General features: G+C 33.8%; 1 protein-coding gene across 1 annotated transcript; it reads left to right on the top strand.

Moving 5' to 3' along the window:
* The first annotated feature begins 746 nt into the window (after positions 1 to 746).
* Positions 747 to 19,047, top strand: LOC120768830 (protein obstructor-E). The gene is made up of 3 exons (XM_040095582.1): positions 747 to 951; positions 16,313 to 17,002; positions 18,245 to 19,047. The coding sequence occupies exons 1-3, from the start codon at positions 897 to 899 to the stop codon at positions 18,910 to 18,912; spliced, it is 1,413 nt and encodes a 470-aa protein (XP_039951516.1). The 5' UTR covers positions 747 to 896; the 3' UTR covers positions 18,913 to 19,047.
* The last annotated feature ends 620 nt before the right edge of the window (positions 19,048 to 19,667 follow it).

Here is a 19,667-nt window from a genome sequence, read left to right as displayed (position 1 = left end):
CTTGAAGTTAGTTAGCGGAGTAGATTTCTGAACATTTTGACATCATCGGTCTACTTCCTGCCGTCGAAAATGCGATAAAATAAGCTGAATTAGTCGAAAGAGACCGGCATAGTAACAGCCGTAGCATCGGTAAAGAGCTGGGCATGAATTATCAAAAATTCATTTCAATTTCAATAAAAAAAAAAATTCGCATTCGCATTAATCAGCTCATTCTTGCGAACTTGCTAACAATTATACAAAGTCTCGAAGTATGCAGAAAAATCGCCGGAGAAGATGTGCGTGAAATTTTTTTTATATTTTTGCTCTTCAAACAGTTTCGCTTTCATCGCTGACGACGTCGTTGTGAGCTTTCAAGCACAAGCGCTGCTCGGCGCTCTGCAGCATCCATAACTCACCCACTAAAGTGCAAGCTGCTGTTAAGCTTACGTATAAATATACACACATATGCAACACAGATGTACAGATAAATATGGATATGGTATGAACATATGTGTGTATTTATCGTACCCGTCGGTCACATCTTTTTGTCAACTTAACAGGTCCAAAACCCAAAGCGCGGCTATTAAATTTTGTGCAAACTGGATACTGTTGTTGTTTCTTTTTATGTTATTTTTCTTGTTTTTGCTTTTGTCACAACAGCAAAATTTAATAACAACTATTTCAAGTGACTGACTTCAGCTAGAAGCTGCCTGTACTTAATACCTACTTTTTAGCGGAGCTTCTATCCGCCGCTGCTTGTCACCGCAACATTCAGTCTTAAACGAAAGCTTACGCGTTGTAGTGCGTTTTTTGCAAAGCACGCTAAATAAAAAATAATAAAAATTATAAACAATTTGTAAAGGACTTTTCCCGAAGGATACGCCATATAAACTTTAATAAATTGAAAATTAGTGAAAATGTTTAAGATTTTACTAAGTGCAACACTGTGTGTGGCCATGTTTGGCTCTTTCGGTTAGTATTTCATGATTTAAATAAAAAAACATTAGCTTTTAGTTGTTAATTAAACATATATTAAATATACTTGGTTTGCATTCCCTACTGCAAGTGTTCAAAAGACTTAAGACACAAACTTCTTCGCGCATATTTTTAAGTATGTTGCGAAAATTAATAGAAGTTTAATACATATTTAGAAAATTAAATCAACAGTTATTTAAAGAAATAAATACCTTCAAATATTTATTTGTATAAAAAATATTTATGAGAAGTTTATATAAAAGTGTTTTCACTAAGACAATGGAATTAAAAGAAAATTATCAATTTTTTTTTCGTTCTCTAATTTTCTTTTTTATTTTGCTCCTTTGTTATTCCACACTTATTTTTTAATTAATTTTGAAAAAATTGTATACATATCTGTTAAAAATTTTGATAGTTATCCACAAGACTAGCGTGGAGTTTTATGGAATATTTTACAATTGAAATAAAATATCGTTGAAAATTCAAATTCCTGGCATATAAATAATTCCGTTATACTCTCATTCTCCCAATATAAAATGGAATGTTGGAAAAAGTTTTTTAAATACATATTTTTTGTATAAGAAATGTTAAAGATTACATTTCTTGGGTATGTTTTTTTAATTTTTTTTTCGTGCAACTAAAGTATTTGATAAACTGTGAAGTCAAATGAAAGGAACTAACTTTGATCATTCAAAATTTAAATAAATTTTCCAAAAATCTATACAATTAAAAAAATTTTAAATTGAAGAATTAAACATTTTAGAAAAAGTTTTAAAATAAAAGAATTTAAAAGAAAAATTAAAAAAAATTTGACAAATTAAAATGAAATTTAAAAATTAAAATTCCAAAAAAAAATTTTAAATAAAAGTTATAATTTTTTAAATTAGAGTAATTATTTAGTTTTTTTTTATTTTTTTATTTAAAATTTGTTTTTTTTTTATTTTAAAAATTAAAAAAAAATTTGTTAAATTAATTAGAAAAAAAAATTATTATTTTAATATTGCTCTTATTTTTTTTTCTACTTCAAAATGAGTTTAAAATTTGTTGATATGAGTAAATCCTTCAAAATGTTAATTATGTAAATGATATTTATGATAAATTTATACAAACATTTTTGTAATTAAAAATTCAAAATTTTTTTAATAAAATTAATTAAGTTGTTTTTAGTATTATAAAAAAATAACATTTTTTTAATTAATTAAGTTATTTAAAGAAAATTAAAAATAAACTTTTCATTTAATAATTAAAAATCTTTTTTTTTTTAATTCGAAAAATTTTTAATTTCTCTTCTTTTTTCGTTTTCAAACTGAACTTATTATATTATAGTTATTAGTAAATTTTCTGCAATTTAAAACTCCTTGAGATTTTCGACATAAGCTCTACTGTATTAATACAATATCAAATGAAAAAAATATGGATATTATTATAATAAAATTTTATTGAAATCAAATAATATTATTTTTTATAAAAAACGTTCAAAATAAATTTATTTGGGAATTGTACTAAATTTGCAATTTTCCTTTTTAAAACTTTATATTATCAAAGCTTTTTTGTTATGTTGAAAAATTCTCTAAAAAACTGTTTGAAACTATGAAATTATTATGAACAAACTACTTAAAGCTCACTTTATGTAAAACTTGTTGTAGCCTCGTCTAAATATATTAAAAAAATACACTTGAAAACTCAGCAACCATTAAAATGTATATTTTTTTGTTTTGGGATCTGAATTATAGATGAAAATTTATATTTTTTATATACCACAGATCACAATTCTTCAATAATTTTATCAAATTGTGCGTAAACTGAAGGCTTATCGTATTCTCTCAAAACTCTTAATGGTTGATAAACATTTACTGATATTTTGTACGTTTTTACTGTTTGTGGATGGTGACAAATCTGTTCTCGAATACATCTATGAAAAAATATTCCCGAATGCATTCGGTATATTTTGGGCGATCCATGTCGAGGTTCCCTACTTTTTTTTAAATAAAAGACACAGAAACTTTGAATTTAACGGAAAATGTTTATTATCAATCGAAAGAACATTCCTTGGCTTTGACTTTTGAAGATTATCTTTTTAAAATGCTGCCGCAGTTACGTCACAGTTGATCCATCCGTTTCAACTGTGAACTGGCGAATGACAAAAGTAATGTTTTGCTCCAAGACCTGAATCGAAGCGGTATTGCCCACATAGCCTTTGGACTTTACATATCCTTACAGGAAAAAATTTAACGGTGTTATTTCACACGATCTTGGTGGCCAATCGACCAGCCCAAAACGTGAAATTATCTGCGCGCCGAAGTGTTTTCTAAATAAATCCATTGTTTGATGTGTTGTGTGGAAAGTGAAGTGAAGATCTCGAGCTTCAATTTCAGTCATCAAATAGTCGGTTACCATAATAGCCCTCCAAGCATTCGATAAATATTTTCTCGACGTTTTAATTACTATTTATCGAGTTCTTCGACTCGCTTTTGCAAATCGGTAAAATTACAGGTCAAGCGGAGGTATATTTAGATATGACCACTACCCATTATACAATCTACAGCTAATTTACCACACAAAACTTTAAAGTGTAGTATAGTGTAACGAATAGAACAATCAAGTGGGATAATTAAACAGTTAGATTTGTAAGCGATTATAATATTTTCGGGAATAATAATTTACTTCCTGCTATTGTATGCATTGTATGCATGTATGTAATTTTTATTGATGTAATTTAAACCTGCAGAAAGTAGTGATCAAGCATTGTGAGAGTGTAGGGAATTGCCGAATCGAATACGGCTTCTATAACTGCTTCTAATATCTTGCTCCTAAACGTATGCTCAAAAAATTTTTCTTTCCATGATTCCTCCAAAAGTCAAAAGAAAGCAATATTAAAAATATTTTAAAAGTTTTTACATCAATTCACATAAAGTTGCGTCAAATTTGTCTTCAATTCCATGAATTTCATACGCAATTGTAAAAATCGACTAAAAATCATAACCAGTTAAAACAAATTAATCAGACCTTTTTTCTTTTTATGTCTAAATATCAATTATTTTCTCAGCTTATCTGTTGCTATATCAAAAAGTACCGTAATAATCTAGCAGTTAACTGTCTAATTATGGAATCCACACACACCTTTATGCCACAAATTTTAGATTTTTTTTTAGAATTTCATTTGTTCCTTTTAATTGCCAAATTTCACCAGCCGCTTCAGCTAGAATTATTTCAAAATAGAACAAATACCGGAATTTTGCCAATTGAAAGCACGCAGAAATATTTCACGCCACCTGATTGGCATATAAATTGCAAATAATTGAAGCAGCTGGAATAACAGGTAAAAGTGCTGGGTGACGCAGGTACATACACACACACATTTATGTGTACGTACATACATACAGATGTACCCATAAGCAGTTGTATGCCGTTGGGGGCATATGTGTCGCAGTAACGCTGTATTAATTATACAAACCCTCCCTGATGGGATAGAGATATCGCTACTTATCAGCTTAATTAACTTTTTTTAAAGAATTTTGCATTTGAAATTTTGTAAGAATTGTGGCAATATTTTACTGAATGTTTACTTATTTATGCTTATTGCTTGGTAGACATTTCAATTACACATATACTTATGTATGTAATAAATTTATAGTGCTGATAAATTTTTCTGTCTATTAACTGGCTGTAATTTATTACGATTTTCATTCACGTTGCACACAAACAACTACAAGGCGTTGGCTATCATTGATTGAGGTGATAGAGCGGCATTTGAAATTCAATATATACAGCTTATGTATGTAAGAAGAGCTTATATATGCATATATATGTATAGAATATGAATACAAGTTGAATTGTTTATAAAAAAGGCTGCCATTAACTTTTAAAATGGCATAACTCAAAAATTAAAATTTTTTGTGCTATTATTTGGTCAGTCACGACAGACAGTTGCATTTGTGATGCCTAGATAGCTTTCCGAGCATAATCTACCAGAACAAAAAGAACCCTTAGAGTTTTTTATTAGAATATTTTAATTTTTAATTTATAAGATAGCCTTCTTTTAGCGAACTTAACATAGTTAAATCTAATTCTCAAATTTTCCTTTAAAAATATCATCGCATCTATTCTATTTAACTCATAACTCATACATACTCAAGTTTGAATTCTAAAAAACATTTCTAAGTCTAGAACACTTTTCTTTTCGCTTTTTTGCTCTAAGGCCATATCAAAATTGCTTTTAGAAACCCAACAGGCCAACTGAGACCTTTTTGAGTACACTTTGTTGGATAATTTTCATGTATTGAGAGTTTCTTCAATAAAATTAACTTTATTAAAAATGTATTAAGTTTCATCTGTGGACTTGTAACTTATGGTAGACCAAGTTAACAGCCTAACGAATTGAGTTGATTTATTATGCCTGTCTGTTTACCTACATAAATGCGAACAGAAAGTATTGAGTAGCCCGAGATTCTTCGGTGATGGTAGCTGGGGTGCTCTTCCCTTCGCCTTGTTTTGCGGATACTGCTTGTGTAGCTGGAGTTTCTCTTAATGCTGTATTTTCTCCAGTTTTGTCCGGTTGTTTTGGAGTGGTGGTTACTATAGGGGATCTCAGTATCCTACTGTTCCTATGGAATTTGGTCCCGTATTCCTCATCTTAACCATCTTTGTTTTGTTGTGTTTTCTTTTGTTGTTATTGAGGTGCGTTCATTTTTATCAAATGGGCTTCCGCTTCAAGAAGCTATCTTCGCATGTGCTAACAGTTACTCTATATGAACTCCGTGGTTATCTATGCAAGCAGAGAGACCACACAAAGGTTGACAAAAATCCTTAATGAAGCTAATGTTCAGAGACAGCGTCGGGCACAAAATAGGAGTTCGTCTCAACAGAACATGTACGGTCAGAAGTATGGCGACGTGCATTGAACGTACTTGAAGACCTGCCAGGTACCTCCGAGCCGGAGACCAGCAGTATAGCATCAACACACGGCAGCGTTAATCCGGATTAACGGCATTAATTCGTATTTATTCAGGAGTTAGTGGAGATAACTCCGTTGCTAACACCCATTTAATCCTCAAAATTTTAGAGAGTTAGCTGCGTTTTCGTTGGCAACATTGTTAAAAATGGCCAATATTAATCTATTGTGAATGGAAAACAAGCAACACTGACAGCTGTTTTTAAAATTTTCAATAAAAAACAAGCAGTTTTATGTTACGATGTTATGTTATGATGCAGTTTTAAAAAGAATATGCTGATATGTTTTTGTAATAAAAAATGGTTTTGTAAAAATTAAATTTTTATCTTCTATTCATTTTCATTGAACATATTACAAAAATGACAATCAGCTGTTTACGAGAGTTTCAAACTCGCATAGCTGCCATTTGTCACCTACAAATTCGGATCTGATTAAGTGCGCAGTTAATCCGGATTAACGCTGCCGTCTGTCAAGGCTATTAGCCTGCCAGCCATTTCGGTGAGATGTCACTCTTACCTACTCAGTTGACAGAATGCTTCTCTCACCAGCTCTTTGTCTAAACTATTCCTTTCCGGGTTTCCAGTTCATCATAATGAGAACCTTACCTACCAATTATTATGAATTGCTTCCAAAAGTGATTTTTTTAATGACTTGGATAACAAGTTACTTTTCGACAATTTTTTCATTTTTTTCCGAGTAAATTTCTTTATTTTAATTTTTAGCAAAAAGTATATTTACAATAATGATATATAAACTTAAACATAAAATATTTCAACTACACTATTTAACCACTCTCACACCACTGTGCGTCATCGCAGCTACCACAACCGCGACCTTGTGAAACAACGAAAGACAACCACAAAAATGTAGATGCGGCAGCCAAGTAAACAAACATATCGATAAACAAATACATTAAGCTTTATCTTAAGCCACGAGCAGCCTCCGGCTAGTGGCTGGCTGCATTGTTATAAATTTATTAATAAAATTTATTTTTATTTATATAAATTCAATTACCTTCAAATATATAAAGACAACAAATCTTGTTGAGGCCAAATGCAAAGAATTAAGCGACGAACTTGTTTGCGAAAACTAACAACAACAACTTTTGCATTGCAATAACAGTTAGCGCGTTTGACTATTTGCCCGCTTCTAACGCAATTGACAGCTCGGAAATTCGCAATTTAGCGAATTAACAGCGAGATGAGTCGCTGATAAATATTTGTATGGCAGAAGATCGCCTATAGACAATTAGTTGTTTATAGCAAATCAATATCGTTAGTTGAGATGCCACATATTTCAATTAGGTAGCCGGTTGGGACACGCCTTACCGCTGTCAGCTAATTGATGGCAATGTGTGGTGTATATAACTAGTGTTTGTTAAAGCAATTATACGCGAATATTTATATTTAATTTGTAATTTTTTTGTATTTGTGTAGCAAGTTAACCTTACAAATGACATAACTCGGAAATGAGAATATTCAGTTGTGCAAAAATGCGTTATTTATATTTTAATTGTTCTCAAGGGTATTGGTATGCTAATAATTTTGACTGCAAGGCAAGGGAAATTTCTGATTTCCTAGTAATGAATTGAGGAAACTCTTTATGGGTAACAATTCTAACAGAATTAATAGATTCATTTATAGAGTCTACGAAGTTTCATTTTCAGGGCATATGAACATTATTAATACTAATATTAATATGTTATGGTCTGAATATTTTGATCTTAGCAACCTACACAGAACTACGAAGCTGCTATATATATTTCTGGTCTAATAATGAAAATAGGAATATTTATCAACGAAAATGGTTTATTGTTTTTCAAAATATTCTCCATCAAGATTTATACACTTTTGCATGCGCTAAAACCAATTTTCGAAGCACTTTTTCCACTCCGATTGAGACACCTCCAAAACATGGTTTTTGAATGCTTCAACAGCATCTTCTGGCGACGAAAATCGTTGACCACGCATTATTTTCTTGATGTCTGGGAATAAAAAGAAGTTATTGGGTGCCAAGTCAGGGCTGTACGGCGGATGACCCATCAACGTTTTGGCCAGTCAAAAAGGCGCTGGTTTGGGCCGATGTGTGAGAGCTCGCATTGTCATGGTGCACAATGATTCGTCTTCTCTTGTTCGTTTTTCGAATTTCTCCGAAGACTTCAGGCAAACAAATGGTGGTGTACCACTCAGAATTGACCGTCCTACGTTGCTCAAGCGGAACAGTCGCCACATGACCAGTTTTGCCGAAGAAACAGGCGACCATTTGCTTCGAAGTGCTTCTTCCACGTACAACTTTCGTTGGGTTTGGCTCGTCTTGGAAGACCCACACAGTCGATTGCTGTTTTGTTTCGGGCTCATACGCATAGATCCATGATTCGTCACCTGTGACGATCTTATAAACGTCTTTTGAAGCACCGCGATCGTATTTTTTCAGCATTTCTTTACACCAATCCACACGAGCCTTTTTTTGAGCGATTGTCAAATTGTGCGGGATCCAACGAGAACAAACCTTTTTTACGGCCAGGTGTTCATGCAATATAGAATGTATGCTGGTGGGAGAAATGCATAGGCATGCCTCTATCTGAAGGTATGTTACATGACGGTCTTTCATTATCAGTTCACGTACGCGGCATCGATGTTTTCTGGCACAACGGCTGTTTTTGGACGACCTTCACGGAATTCGTCTTTGAGCGAGCGTCGGCCACGATTGAATTCGTTGTACCAGTTTTTCGCAGTGCTATAGGATGGTGCTTCATAGCCATACAAAGATTTTAGTTCATCGATGCACTCTTGTCGTGATAATCCACGTCGAAAGTTGTGAAAATTGATCGCACGAAAATGTTCACAAGTTAATTCCATTTTTTGGCCGAGATGAATTTTTTAATTCCCTGCAAATAAAAGAATTCACGATTAAATGACAAAACGTTCTGAGTGATGTTATGCTAAAAAATGTCAAACTTTCCAATGGAAATGTCAGATTGCACTTGGCCACACTTAGTGTTGCCTAGACCAGAAATATATATAGCAGCCTTCGTATTATTTCTTTTATAACACTTATTGGAAAATATTCTAAAACTTTCTTTAAACTTTAAGCTTCTACATTTAATTGTATTTTCACCGCATAAGTTTAAATGAATATATATTCTTTATCAAGTAGTTTCTATTTCCAAATTTAACCATAAACATACACTCGTGGCCACGCAAACCTTACCACACAAAATTTTCAAGTATTGTGCATATTTAACTACATTTTATAGCGGTACTTTTTGCGGTATAGAAATTTTTTATTTAGAAATAAGTTAATGACATGTTATTAAGCAAAAATATATTAAAATTTTAAAACAAAACACATTCAGCTATAGATAAATATTGAAAGATTGTGAGCTTTACAAAATTAGCTCGAAATGTGAGAGATTTACATGCGACGAAAAAATTAATTTTTTTATTTTTTTAATTTAATTTCATTTACACTATATTTAAAGTTAATATTTTATTTTATTTTATTTTTTTTAAACAGAAACACGAAGTTTAGTAGGCGTATCGCTTTAAAAACAATAAAATCGGCCGCTTTTGTATAAGCACAGAAAAGCTAATTTGTGTTTTACTCATTAAACGTAATAAATTAGAAACTATAATTATAATTAGATAATAATGGGTTGTCAAAAAAGTCTTGCGGTATTTTTATTGATTTTTTTTTTATTGAAATTGAAATGAATTTTTGATGACTCATGCCCAGCTCTTGACCGATGATACGGCTGCTACTATGCCCGTATCTTTCGACCAATTCAGCGATTTTATCGCAATTTTCGACGACAGGCCTTCCGGAGCGTGGCGCATCTTCGACCTCCTCTACACCAGAACGAAAACGTTGAAACCATCGTTGTGCGGTGGAAATGGAAACTGTATCAGGTCCATAAACTGCACAAATTTTATTGGCGGCTTGAGATGCATTTTTGCCTTTATCGTAGTAGTACTGTAAAATATGCCGTATTTTCTCTTTATTTTGCTCCATGTTTGCGACGCTATAACTCACGAACGACTTAAAAGAAACGACAATCAATCAAACACGTGTTAGCGCGTGAAATGAGCTTTCCAAAAAGGTATAGCATGACCCGATGCGACGAATAAAACTAGAACTACGCGCTTTCAGCGCCAACTAGCGAAAATACCGCAAGACTTTTTTGACAACCTATTATAATTGTGTATACGTATGCTTACTAACAACATAAAAAAAGCAAAATTGAAAAAAATCCCGAACGAAAGAAAAAGTCCGAAAATAATGTAAGAAAGTATAGTGGTAAGGTTTGCGTGGCCACGCGCGAAAATTGTATACACAAACGCGCCTATTCTACCCCACTGTGCGCTACCTTAAACTCTTTAAATAGTACAGACATACATAATGTAGGTATGTATATGGTGGTATGCTAATAAAAGTTACATAATCCGGCCACGCTTAAGCATTTACAGTTGACAGCATCGTCGTTGCTTCGCGTCTTTACCTTCGTTTGCTGCTCATCTGCAGTTTATTTATTGTATTTATTTTGAGTATCAATTTTATTGCTTGGCAGCAGCTTTTAATGACTTCGCTTGCATATATGCGCAACTATGTATATTAGTAAGTACATACATATGTATGCGTAAATATGTGTAAATGTGTATACACATAAATAAATACATACATATTTATATTTATATGAGCATAAGCTTGCTTGCGAACACTTATCAAACTGCCTAGATGTCTGCTGATGGAACTGGTTTGGTCTTAAACACTTTTACTTTCAGCGCAGCAAAGAATGCTGCTAAACTTTTTGACTTTTGTTGTTGGCTATTATTTCGATTTTCTTTTTTGGTTTATACTTTTTGTGCTTTCGCAAAACTTTTATTGATTTTACCGCTATTTCGAGGTCTGTGATTATATAACCAGTAATTTAACAGTTATACTTTCTGGTAGCGAGTGGCCAAAAAATGTTCGGGAGAATATCAAAATGTATATTAAGTAGCGATTCGATCATTAATTTTGTACGTGGTCTTTAATTTTGGCGTGGTTGATGAAAAACTAAGCGACCTATGATAACGTCTTCCATTCGCCATTTCACTGTTCACTATACTTAGACGAAGTCAAGAAACTACTTAGTAAACCGTAAAAAGTATGTTAGCGAGTTGAATTCGTTACCAGAGAATATGTGGATTCCTTACTGAAGTGTTATAACCGAGCTCTACAATGTTATAAATTTTTCCCTCATGGATTTTAGACCAGTCTCAGACTATAGTGAATGATTTAAATAACAAGTTCTTTTTTTTTAAACAAGAAGTCAATTATATTTAGTATATTGAATTGAAACATTATTTTGAAATAGGATTTTGCTCTCATCAGTTAGCTTGTACGGCTGATATAATTTACTTGACTCTCTATGCTCTAAGTTTTGCGAAATGAAGCCAAATAAATTCAAAGAAGGGGGGGCAGCCATATTACAAGCTCTTAATAAAAATCATCACAAAGTTATTGAAGGCATAAAATTTAATAATCCCTTATTGATTAATAAACTTCGACTCCCCAATCGCTCATATGTAATATTAGCCAAACAAAATAATCCAGATGAACACAATCCATAAGATGTACAAAATAACTTGTTGGCATATTTAAGATGATTGTATAAAGCCACTCTCATAAAAACTTCATACCTACGTTCCTGCTGCAGAAAAACTGCAACAGCCGATTTCACAAGTATTTTGATACATTCACGACTATTCTTTTGCTACTCGCTACCAGAAAGTATAATTGCTTAATCGCTTAGGTAAACTTTTCAATAGCAAAATCATTCACTATAGGCAGGTACAGTTATCATTTGGTGCTGAGTCTGGAATGTAAGTTGGATGCATTTGGACCGCTTCGAAATAATTTCTATTTTCTTGGCTGTAGCCGTCTGTTTTTGAGCAATTATTTTTTTCAATAGTTTTAGTTATTGACGGTACCAATCAGCATTAAGAGTTTGACGACAGGAAAAGAGCCTACAGTTGATGATTTCTTCCATGGGATTCCAATCACAAAAAAATCTTCCTTATCACCAATCCTGTATTGTTAATACTTTTGCACCGGGTCACCGCAGTTCTTAAGTAACCGAATTTTCATCATCAACAACCAACCACATCAGAAATGGTTCGATTTTGATGTGATCCTGTAGTTATTCGCAAATATAAATTCGATCCATGAGGTCTTTTTGTGCAGTTTTAAGATGAGAGTCGCAGTTTGATCTCGGAAGACTATAATATAATTAATAAAAATAGAGAGAATTCAAACAATCACAGCGAAAGATGCTCAAAACTCCAACAAGAAACCAAATACCGCCACTTTTTTGTCCGAGTTTTTATCAGAATTTTATCCAGCACCATTTTGGCTGTGCTGAGCGTTCGTTTGGAACTCGCTTACAAACAAACAAATACAAATAAACACAGGTCTAATATAATGAAATAAGTCTGGCAGCGCAATGAAGGAGGTCATGCCGTGTGACGGCCGTTCTTGAAGTTTTTTCGAATTTCTTTAAAGTGAGAAGAAAAAAATCACACTGCTTTCAATTTTTTTCCACATATTAATTAGGCCTTCAGATTAACTACAAAATTTTTAAGCAAAAAAAACTTATTTAATTGCAATATTTAGCGCTCCAATGGCAGCCATGAGGAAAAGAGGTAGACAAATGGCATCCATGATTCCAGCAGACTGGCTAACCTCAGATCATAAAAACAAAGTGCGTGTTAGTCTGTGGGTTGATGGCTACCGCCGGAACTAAGATATTTCATAAATCATGAAAATTAAATATTTTGAATATTTTTAAGCATTAAAATCATTAAATTTCATTATTTTTTGCGACTATTTTTTTATGAAAAATGCGGTTGATTATTTTTCAAAAATACTAGTTGGGCAATAGTCACATGTCTGATGAAACTATCATTAAAATATTAAAACGATTGCATCGTTTTTGAGAAATCGTCGTCGCCAGTTGAAAAAAAATTTAATGAAAATTTAAAATGTTTGAAATTTCAGGTGTGTAAGCCACGCGTTCTAAAGACCTTACTTTCTCACTCCTATAACTTTCCAACTACAGTCAATTTCGGAAAATTACTTTACCAGAACATTCTATGAATGCTCTAGATTGAATTTATTTTAAAAAAATCGAGTTTTTAAAAACGTGAAAGGGGAAGAGCTCCTTAATGAACATATTTTAATAGTACATAGTATAAAATTTTTTAAATATTTTTTAACATAATACAATATAACATTGTTCCATCAAATAATTTGTTTCTTGGTTAATGTTCCTTTCAGTGCATTTGTTATCTTACTTTTAATTTTTCTTTTATTTTTTTTAATACATTAAAGATTTTATTGAGTGCACTGTGATCACTCATGGCAAACCATAAAAAATAAATTACACAAAGTCAACTTACAAACTTACACTGTCAATTTGCTGATATAAGCATGCACATACATATGTAGGTAAATACACTTGTTTTCTCAAAATGACGAAGTACAAATTATTTGAGTTATTTCTAAAGCCAATTTTATTTATCTGCGTATCCGTACGTAATAGGATTTACACTTATGCATGCATACTTTAAAGCTGTATTTTGAGTAAACAAAGTTGCGACAATTAGGTCAAAATATTACCGGTATTTGGTTGAACACTTTGAAGTTTTTATTTTTATTTTTTTTTTAAATTGAAAAGGTAATTTAATTACAATTACAATTTATATATATAGCACTAGCGGTTAAGCCATCAGCTTAAAACACTTTGAAGTTATACAAATATGATTTAAGCGCATTGATACTAGGGAAAAAGTCATAATGAATTCAAAAAACTAAAAACTATTGTTCAACACATAAAATAATCACCTTTTCCACTCATTACTTCGGGAATAGAAGATATAAAAAAATAATTTAAATTTTTTAATGTTTAACAAAAAGCACTTTTTTGGGAACCCTCATTTTGTCAAATATCAAATTGTTTACTAGTACGATCCCTAGACTGCGATCATTACTTGTATTCATCTATAATAATAGTAAATATTTTCTTGGCTTTTGGATTTGAGATTTCGGGTCAGATATAATTTTTTCAGCAGAATACGGCAACGGAATCAAGGATATCCAAAATTTTTTATTTAATTATTTTTTTATGTTTATATTTTTATGTTTAAATAAAATTCCTCTTCAAAAAATTGAGCCTACTGATCCTACCAGTAACGTTATACGCTTTCGTAGTGGCATTACACAAAGACTGTCTGAAACTGTCTACAATGTTACCCTGAGATTTTTCTTAAGTTTAACGTCAAACCATATGTTTTTATAAGCAGCAGAGCCCAAGAACTATTTGCAGTAAGTTCTTGTAAGAGTAAATCCAGGAGTTAGGACCTTTTCCATTTTTAGTATTTGACGTTTAGGCCTAGATCCGATTCATAATCATGACTTTACATTTGTTAAATGCTTGGTCGAACTTCTTAGCGACTCTACTTTGAGTCTAATGCTTGAAGCCACCTTTGTATGATTGATTTTATGGCAAATATTTTTAAGACAGAATTTAGCAATTTGAAAATTATTATTTTTGATAAAAGTCGAAAGCTTCGATCGCACGTCTACTTCTCATATAGCACAATTTTAAATTCCATCTGATTGTTTTCATTCGAGTGTAGCACAAATCAAGAAGCAATTAATATAACGGGGGATAACTTTTCACGAATAATGCCTTTAGAGTCCTCCACCTTGTCCAAGTCCAACAAAAAGTTTTCAAGCCCCTGAGAACCGAATATGTGGACCCCAAAGCCTATAGTTGGCCTTTTACCGAAAATAACGGTAAATGTATGAGATTTATAACTGAGATTTTGAGAGAATCCTTTCTCTGATAATATTATCTCTGTGTTTCAAATATGGGTTAATACTTCCCTTAGTCCCCATATACCTACTATACAGATTTTCGAACTTTCAGGTTACTTTATACTGGTTATATGAATAAAATCAGGTGAGAACTCGCCTTAGACCCCATATAACTAACACGCGTTATGTACCTGAAGGTAATTTCCCTGGTTTTAATCCTTGTCAGATTATGAAATGTTGGGTTATACCCAATCTTAGCTCTTCCTTAACTGTATACTTGTATATACATACAGCCTGAAAGCCTCCAGCCGCCATTTTATACCGCTTAAGTTCTATTGTGCCCTCCTCTTTGCAACCAAGAATCACTTAAGTCCAGCGCACTTATAAATTAAAGTATTCCAATGATGCGATGTTATCCCTGTTCGGATACATACATCCAAGACTTGAACAAAAGACTACACCCATGTCAAGAGGGTGATTTTTGAGCCTATATTGTCCAATGTAAAATACCACAAGTTACCAGAATTTGTCTCTCGGTAGGATTACGCTTTTAAGATGAGACTGTAACCATCCATTAGCCTGGCGCATGCGTTTGAGTTCTTTTCAATACTTCTCACTCTCCTCTTTCCTCCTGGCGGGGCTCCTTTACGGTACGGACCAATTGCAACGCAAGGTTCCGGTTTTACTAATCTAGAAGCAGCTGCAGAGCGTGGAAACTCATCAGCCACATCATTCCCGGCTACTTCTTGTAACTCAAATGACTTGCACTTGATTGCGAATTATTAATTTATTCTATAAACTCCTACTTCAATAGGGTTGTAATCTCATAAGCTGTTATTGCATTAACTGCCGCTTAACTATCGCTGAATATTGCGATACTTTAGGTTTATTTCTACACACCGACTTATAGCAAAGATCCTGTTATACCTGCACCAATGCCTTCCGATGTTTTCAAGGCACCAGTGTACCACATAATGGTGCTAAACCTTAGCGGTAGGTCTAACGTGGAGTTACTTCATTCAGCCTTACTGCCTAGGGCAACTTTAAACTTAATTTTTCTATATACAATTTATGGTAAAAGATCTTTTGAGTGGCGATACCAAATTTATGACACTCAACCAAGAATCAATACTTTCTTCTTTATCAATTCTAAGGAAGATATTCCGATGTTATATCGAGTCATGTATTTAATATATTTAATGTAGATTATCTGATTACTAATATTACTAATAGAGATGGTTATTTTAGGAAGCTGTTCAAAAGCGAAACTAATTTTAAAAATGAATTATTATTATTAATTAAATTATCTTTATTTATTCATATTACGTTGTTATTTACGAATATACGGGATTTTATGCGAAAACATTACTTTCAGTTCATCTTTCATTTTAAAAGTTTTGGTGTGCAAAATAAATAATTATAAAAAAAAATTTACTACTCATCATTCTACTTCACTTCATTCTCCACTCTGTCTAGGTAAGCAAATGCAATGAAAATTATTTATTAATGTCGACCTTTTTATGCTCTTCTCTCTCTCTCACCTTACAGCTCACGCTCAATGTCAACAACCTAATGGCACACAAGCCATCTCAGGCTCATGTGACGCCTACATCGAATGCAAGAATGGTATAGCCGAAGAGAAGCTCTGCCCCGACGGTCTGTTGTACAATGAAAAATCTTCCGGCTATCCCTGCGGCTACCCCATCGATGTAGAATGCTCACAAGGCCAAGCACGTACACAGCCCGCACAGCCAACAGACGACTGCCCACATCAATTCGGTTACTATGCCATGGGTGATGCACGTAACTGTGGCAAATTCAAGAATTGCGCTTCCGGTCGTGGTTTCGTTTTCGACTGTCCCGACGGTTTGGCTTGGAACAAGGAAACCTACAAATGTGATTGGCCCGATCAAGTGCCCGACTGTGATGCCGAAGCTTTCTTGGGCTTCAAGTGCCCACCACCAAAACCATCGCCCAGAGGTCAATTTATCGGCGAACCCGAACAAGAATATGAATTCTATCCATCAAGTGAGAATTGTCAAGTGTATTTCATCTGTATCGAAGGTCGTCCACGTCGTATTGCTTGCGATGAAGCGAGCGCTTTCAATCCCGAAACACAAACTTGTGACGACATCGACAATGTGCCGACTTGCAGCGCAGATGTCAAGCAGCGCGGTCAGGAGATTAAGAATGCGCGTCTCTCAGCTCAGTCGGCGGCATTAGCGAAGAGAAGATACTAAGGAGAAATACTGAGAAAGCTCTTACTTTAATACTATTTTTTTTTCATTGTTTGTAATTACTCTAGTCCATAGTGAAAAAATGCGACGAATTTGTTTGACTACATTTGTATGTATATTTTTTTGAATAAAATCGAATTGGAAAAAAAGGAAATTTCGATATTTAATTTTCAAGTGTTTACATGGAGTCCCAGTGAGTAGATAGCAGATAGTTCTAAGGAAATAAGTTCTTTACATATAATCCTAGCCTCCCGGTATAAGTAAGAAGCTCTACGATTTACAAGCAAGCTTTGTTAGATGGGTTAGGTTAGATTCGGTTCGAGGGTTGATCCAGAGATCGCACTTATCAAGAAGGAAGTGCGGATTTTTCCATTCAGCTTCCGCAGCTGGCATTTGGTTTCTCAGCCTTACAGCGTGGTTGCTCTAACAGGATGGCCTGTTAGAACTCCCACAAGCAGGGAGAGGTTAGCTTTACTGAGGCCAAAGAGCTCCCTGGTTCTTTTACGTTGGATCTTAGGTCAAAAGAATCTTGCGACAACACATGAACCGATGGTAGTCCGCCCACCGCAGGCCAAATTTGGGTTAAGCTCAGTTATCCAGTAGAAGAACACACGAGGAGAGTGGAGCACCGACCAGTTCTCATTATACTGATAGTTAGAGGGCTAGAATGCCTTTTTTTACAGCTCACCAGCTTTACAAGTGGCAAAGGCAGCCATACTAGTCTAATCATAAAGTGGCTCAATGCCATTAATAACGAAGCTAACCAGTCTTGAACACATGGTTGGTGAGCTCAAGGCTGGAATAGAGTGCATCACTGAAGAAGTAAAATCTGCCACTACTTTTTCAGATATAACGAAAGGGTTTTTCAAACACCCAAATTTGGTTAGGATTTTCACTAGTCTGTGACGTTTTCTATGTTCTATGTTCCCTAAGTTGGTTGAGGTCGAAAAAGAATATTCTTCGCATTCAAAAGTTATGATAATTTTAGACTAACCAATCCGGGGCATTTTCTATACCCACAAGAGAAGAATTCTGATCCAAGGTTCCCTAAGTCGGTTGAGACTGTAAAAGGAACTTCCACGACTCCAAACGTTACGGTCATTTTGGACGAGCCTGTTAAAAATATGTAATACCTTTTTTCATATTCTTAAAGTTATACTAAAGACCCTTCTATAAAAATCGATTATTTTAACAAAATTTAATCCAATTTAGTTAACGCACCTTCTTTTTCTTCACAAAATAGCATACGCCGACCGTTCATGCCCCGAACCGAATGGTCGCTTCGCCGATGACGCGCAATGCGACGCCTATCTGGAATGCAAAGACGGTGTTGGCGAGGAGAAACTCTGCCCCGATGGTTTGCTCTTCAATCAACGCGGCAAAACAACTGGCGACTGCACCTACTTACCATTTACCACATGCAAAGATCGTTTACGCCTGCAGCCAGCAAACGGTACCGCTGAATGTCCACGCCAGTTCGGTTTCTATTCATCCGGTGATCCAAAGAATTGTGGTGTCTACAAGAATTGCGCACATGGCGAGGCAACATTGACAAAATGCCCGGAAGGTTTGGCATTCAATGTGGAGTCCTATCAGTGTGATTGGCCCGATCTAGTTGCCGAATGTAATGCAGAGGCTTTCCTCGACTTCACATGCCCACCACCGGAGATAGTCGATGGTGTGGAGAAGGAAGTCGACACCAGTCCCGAGGGTGAGCTACGCTATTTCCGCCATCCCAAGACATGCAAAAAATATTTCGTCTGTGTCAATGGCCATCCACGTCTATACAATTGTGGCAAATATTTGGCCTTCAATGTGGAGACGAAATTGTGCGACTTCTACACTCATGTGCCGGAGTGCTATGCGCTTTTGAAGGAGAAAAAATTGGCTGCAGCCGCCAAGCAGGCTTAATGCGTGGCAATTATACCATTGCCTTGGTTGTATGAAAGCACCAATTCTGCCATTTTTATTTTACTTAAACTTCAATGAGCTTTAAAGTTTACTTACAACATGTATTTTTTATATAACAAATGTTAAAATAAATATTTAAATAAATAAATACGTAAATATTTATTGACATTTATTCATTATTTTGTGGTTTCAAAAGCTTTTTCGATTCGGTTCACGATTTATTATTTCTGGAACTCAGCAATATTTAATGTTTCTAACAAATGTTGCATAATATTACTCTATCATCTTCTAATTTAATAGGAAAAAAGTCAGCAACAAATTTTTTCAACTTACTTTCAATTAAAGACCAATAAATATCACATACAGCAATATTAAGGGTTAGCAACAATGCTTATAAACATCTTTTTATATTTGTGTTTGTCAAAAGTATTGGTAAACATGCTTAGATAATAAAATTTTAGTTAGCAACATTTTTTATAAACTTTCACCGCACTGCAACTTTGTTGCTACACCACAAAAAATGTGGTGTAACTCAAGCACCAATAAATAGCATTTACTGTAACATTTAATTTAAACATTTTGAATATTTGGCGTTAACAACAATTTTTGTGAACATTGTGTATATTTATCGTTAACAACAATGTTTATAAAAACGCCCATAAACTGATTTTTAAGCTACATTTAGCACTAGCGAAAGTTTATAAACATGTTTATTATTTTTGATTTGCAACATTGAAGACTTACATGCATAGCAA

The sequence above is a fragment of the Bactrocera tryoni genome, chromosome 2, assembly GCF_016617805.1.
Source record: "Bactrocera tryoni isolate S06 chromosome 2, CSIRO_BtryS06_freeze2, whole genome shotgun sequence".
In the NCBI taxonomy this organism is placed as follows: Eukaryota; Metazoa; Arthropoda; class Insecta; order Diptera; family Tephritidae; genus Bactrocera; species Bactrocera tryoni.
The sequence above is the reverse complement of the archived record's forward strand: the minus strand, read 5'-3'. Positions and strand labels throughout refer to the sequence as shown.

Excerpts from the sequence above, each read along its gene's own strand:
- LOC120768830 (XM_040095582.1), top strand. The coding sequence starts at position 897 with ATGTTTAAGATTTTACTAAGTGCAACACTGTGTGTGGCCATGTTTGGC. Across the intron at positions 952-16,312 it reads GGCCATGTTTGGCTCTTTCG|CTCACGCTCAATGTCAACAA; the intron begins GTTAGTATTTCA and ends CTCACCTTACAG. Across the intron at positions 17,003-18,244 it reads ATTAGCGAAGAGAAGATACT|CATACGCCGACCGTTCATGC; the intron begins AAGGAGAAATAC and ends TTCACAAAATAG.